The 12,266-nt window shown below is 42.7% G+C and overlaps 1 protein-coding gene across 4 annotated transcripts in view; it reads right to left on the minus strand.

Annotated features, from left to right (window-relative positions):
- c4h14orf180 (chromosome 4 C14orf180 homolog) overlaps window positions 1-12,266 on the minus strand; it is a 140,312-nt gene that overhangs the window by 78,602 nt on the left and 49,444 nt on the right. For 3 of the 4 annotated variants that reach the window (XM_070879268.1, XM_070879267.1, XM_070879269.1), the window contains exon 4: window positions 7,198-7,228. The exons of the other annotated variant lie outside the window; for it this stretch is intronic. In XM_070879268.1, the coding sequence (XP_070735369.1) occupies window positions 7,198-7,228 (31 nt within the window). The remainder of the gene's footprint in view (window positions 1-7,197; window positions 7,229-12,266) is intronic. 4 annotated transcript variants of the gene reach the window in all.

Consider the following 12,266-nt stretch of genomic DNA (forward strand, 5'->3'; position numbering starts at 1 on the left):
ACCCTTGGATGTTGAGTTCCCAGCCCTGATCATCCTGGAGCCACGTCTCTGTAATCCCAATCACATCATATCTGTTAACATCTATTTGCAGTTAATTCATCCACCTTCTTACGGATACTCCCTACATTAAGACACAAAGCCTTCAGGCTTGTTTTTTTAACACCCTTTGTCCTTTTAGAATTATGATGTAGTGTGGCCCTTTTTGTTCTTGTCTTTGTTTACTCGGCCTTCCACTATTGCTTTTTACCTTTCTACCATCTGTTTCTGACTCCATATTACTTCGCCCTGTCTTGCTGCATAGGTTCCCATCCCCCTGCCATATTAAACACTCCCGAACTGCATTAGCAAATGTTGCCCCCAGGACATCAGTTCCAATCCTGCCCAAGTGCAGACCGTCCCTTTTGTACAGGTCCCACTTCCTCCAGAACTGGTTCCAATGTCCCAGGAATTTGAATCCCTCCCTCTTGCACCACTGCTCAAGCCACGAATTTATTCTAACTATCCTGCTCCCTCTACTCTGATTAGCACTGGTAGCAATCCAGAGATTACTACCTTTGAGGTCCTACTTTTTAATTTAACTCCTAGCTCCCTAAATTCAGCTTGTAGGACCTCTTCCCGCTTCTTACCGATATCTTTGGTACCTACATGTACCACGACAACTGGCTGTTCACCTTCCCTCTCCAGAATGCTCTGCAGCTGCTCCGAGACATCCTTGACCCTTGCACCACGGAGGCAACATACCATCCTGGAGTCTCAGTTGCGGCCGCAGAAACTCCTATCTATTCCCCTTACAATAGAGTCCCCTATCACTATAGCTCTCCCACTCTTTTTCCCGCCCTTCTGTGCAGCAGAGCCACCCATGGTGCCATGAACCTGGCTGCTGGTGCCTTCCCCTGGTAAGTCATCTCCCCCAACAGAATCCAAAACGGTATATCTGTTTTTGAGGGAGATCACTGCAGGGGACTCCTGCACTACCTTCCTGCTCTTGCCTTGTCTCTTGGTCACCCATTCACTATCTGTCCTAACCCTTATCTGCGGTGTGACCAACTCACTAAATGTGCTATCCACAACATTCTCAGCATCGCGCATACTCCAGAGTGAGTCCATCCGCAGCTCCAGTGCCGTCATGCGGTCTGTCAAGAGCTGCAGCTGGACACACTTCCCGCACACATAGTAGTCAGGGACACTACCACGTCAGTACATTACCCCCAATACCATGCGCTTTGATTTTGCACACCAATCTCTTGTGTGGGACCTTGTCAAAAGCCTTTGAAAGTCCAAATACACCACATCCACTGGTTCTCCCTTGTCCACTATGCTAGTTACATCCTCAAAAAATTCTCGAAGATTTGTCAAGCATTTCTCTTTCAAAAATCCATGCTGACTTGGACTGATCCTGTCACTGCTTTCCAAATGCGCTGCTATTTCATCTTTAATAATTGATTCCAACATTTTCCCCACCACCGATGTCAGGCTTACCGGTCTATAATTCCCTGTTTTCTCTCTCCCTCCTTTTTTAAAAAGTGGTGTTACATTTGCTACCCTCCAGTCCATAGGAACTGATCCAGAGTCAATAGAATGTTGGAAAATGATCACCAATGCATCCACTATTTCTGGGGCCACTTTCTTAAGTACTCTGGGATGCAGCCTATCAGGCCCTGGAGATTTATCGGCCTTCAATCCCATCAATTTCCCTAACACAATTTCCTGACTAATAAGGATTTCCTTCAGTTCCTCCTTTTCGTTAGACCCTCGAACCCCTAGTGTTTCCAGGTTATTTGTGTCTTCCTTAGTGAAGACATATCCCAAGTATTTGATCAATTGGTCTGCCATTTCTTTGATCCCCATTATAAATTCATCTAATTTTGACTGCAAAGGACCTACGTTGGTCTTCACATATCTATAGAAGCTTTTGCAGTCAATTTTTATGTTCCTTGCAAGCTTCCTCTCATACTTTATTTTCCCCCTCCGAATTAGACCCTTTGTCCTCCTCTGCTGAATTCTATATAAACTGGTCACTATAAAAGACACTATACTGGTCATAAAAGTAAAAGCCCATGGAATCCAGGGCAAAGTGGCAAGTTGGATCTAAAATTGGCTCGGAGGCAGGAAGCAAAGGGTAATGGTTGATAGGTGTTTTTGCGACTGGAACTATGTTTCCAGTGGGGTTCCGCAGGGCTCAGTACTTGGTCCTTTGCTTTTTGTGATATACATCAATGATCTAGACTTGAATATAGTGGGTATGATTAAGAAGTTTGCAGATGATACTAAAGCTTTTTGATTGATAATGAACATGGCGATGGCAGAAACTCTGAACAAATATTTTGATCAGTCTTTACGGTAGAGGACACTAACAATATCCCAACATGGATAGTCAAGGGGCTATAGAAGGGGAGGTACTTAACACAATCACAATCACTAAGGAGGTGGTACTCAGTAAGATAATGGGACTAAAGGCAGATAAATCCCCTGATGCTGATGGCTTGCATCCTAGGGTCTTAAGAGAAGTAACGGTAGGGATTGTGGATGCATTGGTTGTAATTTACCAAGATTTCCTGGATTCTGGGGAGGTCCCGGCAGATTGGAAAACTGCAAATGTCATGCCCCTATTTAAAAAAGGAGGCAGACAAAAAGCAGGAAACGATAAACCAGTTAGCCTAACATCTGTGGTTGGAAAAATGTTGGGAGTCCATTATTAAAGAAGCAGTAGCAGGACATTTGGAAAAGCAAATTTCGGTCAGGCAGAGTCAGCATGGATTTATGAAGGGGAAGTCATGTTTGACAAATTTGCTGGAATTCTTTGAGGATGTAACGAACAGGGTGGATAAAGGGGAACCAGTGGATGTGGTGTATTTGGACTTCCAGAAGGCATTTGACGAGGTGCCACATAAAAAGTTACTGCACAAGATAAAAGTTCACGGGCTTGGGGGTAAAATATTAGCATGGATAGAGGATTGGCTAACTAACAGAAAACAGAGAGTTGGGATAAAGGGTTGATTTTCTGGTTGGCAACCAGTAACTAGTGGGGTGCCGCAGGGATCAGTGCTGGGACCCCAACTATTTATAGAAACATCGAAACATAGAAAATAGGTGCAGGAGTAGGCCATTCGGCCCTTCGAGCCTGCGCCGCCATTCAATGAGTTCATGGCAGAACAATCTATATTAACGACTTAGAAGAAGGGACTGAGTGTAACATAGCCAAGTTTGCTGACGATACAAAGATGGGAGGAAAAGCAATGTGTGAGGAGGACACAAAAAATCTGCAAAAGGACATAGACAGGCTAAGTGAGTGGGCAAAAATTTGGCAGATGGAGTACAATGTTGGAAAGTGTGAGGTCATGCACTTTGGCAGAAATAAAATCAAAGAGCAAGTTATTATTTAAATGGAGAAAGATTGCAAAGTGCTGCAGTACAGCGGGACCTGGGGGTACTTGTGCATGAAACACAAAAAGATAGTATGCAGGTACAGCAAGTGATCGGGAAGGCCAATGGAATCTTGGCCTTTATTGCAAAGGGGATGGAGTATAAAAGCAGGGAAGTCTTGCTACAGCTATACAGGGTATTGGTGAGGCCACACCTGGAATACTGCGTACAGTCTTGGTTTCCATATTTACGAAAGGATATATTTGCTTTGGAGGCAGTTCAGAGAAGGTTCACTGGGTTGATTCCAGAGGTGAGGGGATTGACTTATGAGGAAAGGTTGAGTAGGTTGGGCCTCTGCTCATTGGAATTCAGAAGAATGAGAGGTGATCTTATCGAAACGTATAAGATTATGAGGGGGCTTGACAAGGTGGATGCAGAGATGATGTTTCCACTGATGGGGGAGACTAGAACTAGAGGGCATGATCTTAGAATAAGGGGCCGCCATTTAAAACTGAGATGAGGAGAAATTTCTTCTCTCAGAGGGTTGTAAATGTGTGGAATTCGCTGCCTCAGAGAGCTTTGGAAGCTGGGACATTGAATAAATGTAAGACAGAAATAGACAGTTTCTTAATCAATAAGGGGATAAGGAATTATGGGGAGCAGGCAGGGAAGTGGAGCCGAGTCCATGATCAGATCAGCCATGATCTTATTGAATGGCGGTGCAGGCTCGAGGGGCCATATGGCCTACTCCTATTCCTATTTCTTATGATCTTATGAAGAAGAAAGCTGCGGACTGCAGGAAGATATCAATCAACTAGTCAGGTGGACAGAACAGTGGCAAATGGAATTTAATCCAGAGAAGTGTGAGGTAATGCATTTTGGGAGGAGTAACGAGGAAAGAGAATATACATTAAATGGTAGGATACTGAGAAGTGTAGAGGAACAAAAGCACCTTGGAGTGCATGTCCACAGATCCCTGAAAGTAGCCGGCCAAGTAGATAAGATGGTTAAGATGGCATACGGAATGCTTGCCTTTATTAGCCTGATGCATAGAATACAAGAGCAGGGGGGCAGGGGGGGGTTATGCTTGAACTATATAAAACACTGGTTAGACCACAGCTGGAGCACTGCATGCGGATCTGGTCACCGCATTACAGGAAGGACGTGATTGCACTGGAGAGGGTACAGAGGAGATTTATGAGGATGTTGCCGAGAGTGGAGAATCTAAGTTATGAGGACAGATTAGATAGGCTGGATTTATTTTCATTGGAACAGAGGAGGCTGAGGGGAGACTTCATTGAGGTGTATAAAATTATGAGGGGCCTAGATATAGTGGATAGAAAGGGCCTATTTCCCTTAGCAGAGTGGTCAACAACCAGGGGGCATAAATTTAAAGTAATTGGTCGAAGGTTTAGAGCGAATTTGAGGGGAAATTTCTTCAGGCAGACGGTTGTGGAAGTCTGGAACTCACTGCCTGAAAGGGTTGGAGAGGCAGAAACCCTCACCACATTTAAAAAGTACTTGGATGTGCACCTGAAGTGCCATAACCTACAGGGTTACGGACCTGGAGCTGGAAAGTGGGATTAAGTTGGATAGCCTCTTGGTGGCCAGCACGGACACAATGGGCCGAAATGGCCTCCTTCCGTGCTGTAAACTTCTATGATTCTATGATAAAGGCAAGTTGTTGATACCTAAAAAGGGAGGATATCTTTGCCTTAATTACTCAGTCTGTGCATTCAACAATTCTTCAAGATCTTACCCACCTATCGTTTCCCTCTCTTGATCTCTTTCACAAATGATGAAATTGCAACACTAACATCATGAAGATAACTAAAAATTAAAATAGAAAAATGGTAGGAGCATCATTACTAACTCCAGGCACATTGATGTAAAAAGGATGAAGTATGTGTGTATCTTTCCTTCTTAGCTGCAGAATCATCTTTCCATTCAACTCTGTTTCTTTATTTCTCCCATCTTCTCTTCCTCTATCTTAGCCCTCCATATTTTTTGGTTCATTTTCTTTCTGTTTATTTCCATTTTGTATTGCTTTACACTCTCTCTTATATTTCCTGTATTAGCTCATTGTCTTTTACGCACACATATATTAGTCCTATACTCTTATGTGCACACATACCTACTCTCTTACACAGCCTATATAAAGCCCCCATTTTGGTCACACAGCCTACAGACCTGCTCTCTTGTACAGAACGAAGATTATTCCCATCTTCACTCTCTCACATAGCTTCAATCTCTCTCTCTCTCTCTCGGTCACACAGCTCTAAGTGAAATTCTTTAATATACAGGCTCCGTAAACCATATTGTAATTTAAAAATGCTTTGTTGCTGGGGATGTTGGCCTGAGCGAGAATTTGCAGGATTTTGCAGAGGCAGCGCTGCTGGTACTTCTCCAGCGTTTTGAGGTGTCTGCTGTATACAGTCCACGTCTCTAAGCCATATAGGAGGGCGGGTATCACTACTGCCCTATAGACCATGAGCTTGGTGCCGGGTTTGAGGTCCTGGTCTTCAAACACTCTCTTCCTCAGGTGACTGAAGGCTGCGCTGGTGCACTGAAGGTGGTGTTGGACCTCGTCGTCAATGTCTGCTCTTGCTGATAGTAGGCTCCCGAGATATGGAAAATTGTCCATGTTGTGCAAGGCCTTGTCGTGGATTTTGATAATCAGGGCCACATAGTTTGGGCGGGCCACATCGTCCGCATGCCCAACACGAGACTCCCAAAGCAAGCGTTCTACGCGGAGCTTCGACACGGCAAGCAAGCCCCAGGTGGGCAGAGGAAACGCTTCAAGGACACCCTCAAAGCCTCCTTGATAAAGTGCAACATCCCCACTGACTCCTGGGAATCCCTGGCCCACGACCACCCAAAGTGGAGGAAGAGCATCTAGGAGGGCGCTGAGCACCTCGATCCCATCGCCGAGAACAAGCAGAAAGCAAGAGTAGACAGCAGAAGGAACGTGCGTCAACCCAGGCTCCCCGACCCCTCTTTCCTTCAACCACTGTCTGCCCCACTTGCGACAGACTGTAGGTCCTGCATTGGACTTCTCAGTCACCTGAGAACTCACTTTTAGAGTGGAAGCAAGTCATCCTCGACTGCTATGGTGATGATAAATTTTAAAATAGTTAAATATTAAAAAAAAGAATCGGACATCAGAGAAGGATGGTGGATTGTGCAAATTGGCAAAAACAGAACACTAAAGACATGAAAAGAGCATATTAAAATAAGTGCTGCTTATTGCACCCACTGATTATGGACAGGTGCCTTTTTAAAAATGTGTTCATGGCATGTGGGAGTTGCTGGCAAGGCTGGCATTTATTGCCCATCCCCAATTGCCCTCGAGAAGGTGAGCCACCTTCTTGAACAGTAGAGGGCAGTTAAGAGTCAAGCACATTGCTGTTGGTCTGGAGTCACATATAGGCCAGACCAGATAAAGACAGCAGATTTCCTTCCCTAAAGAACATTAGTGAACCAAATGGGTTTTTACGACAATCATGGTCACTTACTGATACTAGCTTTTTATTCCAGATTTATTTAATTAACTGAATTTAAATTCCTCAGCTGCCATGCTGGGATTTGAACTGGTGTCTCTGGATCATTAGTCCAGGCCTCTGGATTACTAGTCTAGTAACATAACCACTATGCTACCGTACCCCTGGACTGAACTGTATGCAACATGAGTTTCTGAAAAAAATCAGATTTGTTATTTGACAAATACAGGCAACACCCTCAGTTTATTTACTGCTCTAACCGGCATTGTAAACTGGCAGCCCCATGGACGGTGTTTGGCTGCAGATAGCATTTAGCACCATAATAAAAGAATACAGTCATCTTCTTGGAGATAAATTTCTGCTATCTGAAAAAAGAAAAAGAATATTAAAGTGGATTTTGATTTACTATAAAATAACATTGTAATAAACTGGCAACATAACATTTAGCCAAAATGTTCTCCTTTCTTGGAACAAATTCTAGCATTGAGTCTAAAGTGAAAAAATGAATTTTGGGAGATTCACTGCTGGATTAGAGATAAGCCCAACATTTATATGTACTTATTTCCACTATTGTTGGTGAGATAAAAATGGAAATACTGCAATACTGGTTTCTTCTGCTGCTGTCCCAACCTGATGCAGACCTACTTATATACTCTGCTGACCTCTGACAATAGCCTTAGCTCTTTCACTATAGCAAGGAATATTGAATTAGCATCTGGTGCAAGTATTACTTTCATTGATACAAATAGGGCTATATTCCTTCACCAGTTAGGAACTTTAAGTTGTACTAATTTTCGTAGTAATTATATGGTTACAATGGATGGTAGAAATAGCCAGAGGCAGAAAGCACAATGTTTTCTCCATTTCGCTATTTTAAATACAATAATGAACTCCTGTTTCAGATCTATGTATTGAACAGTGGTATGATGAATAAATTTATTATTCATCATTAGTAAGCCCTGAAAGATGCTCTAATGTACTGATCAGTGTGTAAGTAAAGGAGATGGATAATGGCCAAAATATTTCATGATGACATTGTATTATGAGGTAAATATAATTGAAAAACCAAAGGCAAATTCAATCATGGTCCAAATGAACAGAACAAAATGACACTTTTCACCTGCAATGTTCCTCTTCTCCCCTCTAGGCTAATGTCTACCTGTGAGGGTTTCACTTCTATAGTTTAGTCCCATTGATCTGGATTGCTGTTTTGTCATACAAGTCCATCTATTCACATCATCCATTCATTATATCGTGGTTGGCCTCTTAAAATTAATTCAGGTCTTTAGCATCATTCTTAGAAGTCTAATCTGAGACATACATGCCCCTACCAATGTAATTTCCAGAGATATATTATGGTCACTGCACTATCTTCATTGCCTTATCACTTAACAGATGACATGCACTTAACAGCTTCTACTTGCTCTGCGTTTTGATCATCCAGTCATGTTTCTTTGCAGGTTTTAGCAACAGCTCACATGTAGACAAAAAGAAAAAGAGCAAAGGTAAGAATATGAAAAATGTGTATTATAACCTCTCAAACTCCTTTTCAACCTCAAATGACTATGTGTCCAATATTATTTTAATGGAAAGAAAATGAAATATGACTCAATTACATTATTAATCAAAAGGCAACTAATTTTAAATAAGCTATTTCATGATTGCAAAATAGTCAACAATGTGAGTTACTGCCTTCAGGAGAAAAGGAGCAAAGGTTTTTTTTAAAAAAAAAGCTTCACTTGGAGTTCTCCCATTTATAGCCAATGGGGAATATTTAATTCTGAATGTATTGTTTATGTTATATGTAGTCATTTAGCACCATTTCAGATAAATATAATATTCTGCAGATACAATATAAACTAGCAATTGTATAACCAGCAGAGTGAAAATCAATTTATCTCTTTTGCCTTTGATTAATGTCCTGATTGCTCATGTTTCGCAACTGTGCCGCACTGATTGGTGTCATTTGTACGTCTGAGCTGCGAGTACAGCTCCAATGCCTCGAATCCTTTGACTTGACGTGCTTAATCAGTCTTAAATGCTCAAGAATAATGAGACATAATAATCATCCTTCATGAACTGTTTCAATTACTATACAAATTTAAAATCATCCTCAATGTAGATTAGATAGTATGACCACAAAAGGATTTGTCAATTAAAATTAATCGTATTCTGATGCACCAACTAGCACACTTAAAACGGTTATTAAAGAACTTTGTTATTAGTCATAATAGATTGTAAAGCTGAAATACATGCACTTATCACTTGTAGAAAATATAAATTAGATTTAACAAAACCTTAGGACAAATGTCTCGAAGATTATAAATGGTGCTTTCATTCTATAAAATGCTATATATATAACTCATTATTGGGTTAGATTTTCCTTCCATCAACTGTGAACGGACGAAAAATCTAAATTTACATGTAAATGTGCAATTTAAGTGCCTACCTATGATGAGCTCTTACTCTGTGGTCTACTGATTAATGTACAGTTATTCTCAACTATAACATTAATGTATGGTAGTCTAATGACAATATATCAGGGCATCGTCATAAATTACTTTTTGCATTTCTCTTATAGATACTAGTATATCTTTCCCAGCATGATTCATAGATAATCTGGACACAGGTGCAAGAGTGGAGTAGTGGAGTGGCGAATGCAGCAGTCAGAAGGGGGAACAGACAATGGAGTTGGGGAGCAAAGCAGCTGTGTAGGCCAGTGCACAGAACAGTTGGGTGAGTTGGCAGCTGGAGTGAGGATACAGTGGGATGCAAGGCTTAAGTTGAAGTAGTGGTGGAATACAGGCAACTTGATGTCAACTTGGAACTGAGAGCTACAATGTGACACATGTGAGTCAGTCGAAGGCTTTGGTTGGGCTAGGGACAGGAGATAAAGGTGTTTCGAGGGATGAGATAGGGACCGGCAGTGTAAGCTGAGACAATATTGATCAGTCGTGTGTGCAATGCGAGTGGTGAACATTTAACCAATTAACACCCACAAAGGTGAATCTACAAATACATTGGACACAAAATATTATACAGATAGATAATCCCCACCTATATTTATACTTCATTATATTCTGAGATTTTTTAAATACCTACTACATCCTATTAAATATGCAACTATGCCATTAACCATTTAGATATATTATTCCAAAATGGAACTTCATTCTGCATTTTACACTTCAATAGCTGCCTTTATTAAAGGAAGTGGGCCAATCTCCTCATATTCCATAGGCACCTAATGGAAGTAGACCATGTGATTTGCCCTCTTTCCACACAGATCTGAAGAAGTCTTTGTTCCAGACCTATTCAGATCTATTCCCTGACTTTTTCTAGTAGATTGATGACTGTGTTGGTGCCGCTTCCTGCTCTTGTACCGATCTGGAAAATGTCATCAACTTTGCTTCTAACTCACACTCCTCCCTTACAATCACATAGTCCATCTCCAATTCTACCTTTCCGTTCCTCGACTTCTCTATCTCCATTTCTGCGGATAGGCTGTCCATCAATGTCCCTTACAACCCAATGACTCCCACAGCTACCTTGATTATACTTCCTCCCACCCTGCTTCATGTAAGTTTCTCCATCTGTCGCATCTGTTCCTATGATGCCACCTTCCAGACCAGTACTTCCGAAATGTCTTCCATTTATTTTCAGCCGAGGATTCTCTGCACCGTGGTTAACCCGACCCTCAACTGTGTCCACCCCCATCGCCCGCACTTTGGCCCTCACCTCTTCCCCTCCTTCCCAAAACCATGATAATTCCCCCTTTTCCACGCCTTCCACACCATTAAGTCTCCACTTTCAATAGATCATCCTCTGCCATTTCCAGTATGATGCCACCACCAAAAACATCTTTCCCTTTCAGCATTTCGAAGGGACCGTTCCCTCCGTGAAACCCTGGTCTATTCCATTACCCCCAAAATCTATTTCCCTTCCCCAGCAAGTGTAGGAGATGCAACATCTACCCTTTTACATTAGCCCTTCCCAACATCCAGGGCCCATATGGGGTGATCGCTTTGCTGAACACCTCCGTTCAGTCCGCAAGCTTGACTCTGAGCTTCCAGTCGCTTGCCACTTTAACTCTCCATCCCACTTCATCCTTGGCCTTCTATGCTGTTTCAATGAATAACTACTTTTATTTATATAGTGGCTTTAACATACTAAAACATCCCAAGGCTCTTCACATGAACGTTAAAAAACAAAATTTGCCACCGAGCCACATAAGTAGATGCTTGGTCAAAGAAGTAGGTTTTAAGGAGCGTCTCAAAGGAGGAAAGGTAGGTGTAGAGTTTTAGGGAGGGAATTCCAGAGATTAAGGCCTTGGCAGCTGAAGGCACAGCCACCAATCATGGAGTGATTAAAATCAGGGATGCTCAAGAAGCCAGAATTAGAGGAGCACAGATAACCAGATGGGTTGTGGAGCTGGAGGAGATTACAGAGATAGGGAGGGGCGAAGCCATGGAGGGATTTGAAAGCAAGGCTGATCATTTTAAAATCAAGGTGTTGCTAAACCGGGTGTCAACGTAGGTCATGGGTGAACAGGACTTGGTGCAATTTAGGACATGGGCAGCAGCGTTTTGGATGACATCAAGTTTACGAGGATAGAACCTGGGAGGCCAGCCTGGAGTGCACAGAAATAGTCAAGTCCAGAGGTAACAAAGGCATGGATGAGGGTTTCAGCAGCAGATGAGCTGAGGCAGGTATGGAGTCGGGCGATGTTCCAGAGGTGGAAATAGGCAGTCTTATTGATAGCGCAGATGTGTGATCATATATGGGTCAAGTATGTCCCCAAGGTTGAGAAATGTCTGGTTCAGCCTCAGACAGTTGCCAGGGAGGGGGATGGTGTCGGTGGTTCGAGAACAGAGTTTGTGGTGCGGACTTCCCAATATTTAGTTGGAGGAAATTTCTGTTCATTCAGTACTGGATGTTGGACAAGCAGTCTGACAATTTAGATAGTGGAGGGGTCGAGAGAAGTGGTGGTGAGGTAAAGCTGGGTGTCGTCAGCATACACATTGAAACTGACTGTGTTTTCAGATGATGTCGCTGAGGAGCAGCATGTAGATGAGAAACAGGAAGGGGACAAGGATAGATCCTTGGGGGTGCGAGAGCAGGAAGAGAAGCTATTGCAGGTGATTCTCTGGCTACGATTAGATAGCTAAGAATGGAACCAGGCGAGTGCAGTCCCACCCAGCTGGACGACGGTGGAGGAAAATTGTGTCATCAACCGTGTCAAAGGCTGCAGATTGAGAAGGACAAGAAGGGATAATTTACCTTTGTCACTGTCACATCAGATGTGATTTGTGACTTTGATAAGAGCCGTTTCTGTGGCAGAGGTGGAAACCGGATTGGAAGGATTCAAGCATGGAGTTCGGGAAAGTTGGACATGGATTTGGGAAG

Source organism: Pristiophorus japonicus, chromosome 4 (assembly GCF_044704955.1).
Source record: "Pristiophorus japonicus isolate sPriJap1 chromosome 4, sPriJap1.hap1, whole genome shotgun sequence".
Taxonomy (NCBI): Eukaryota; Metazoa; Chordata; class Chondrichthyes; family Pristiophoridae; genus Pristiophorus; species Pristiophorus japonicus.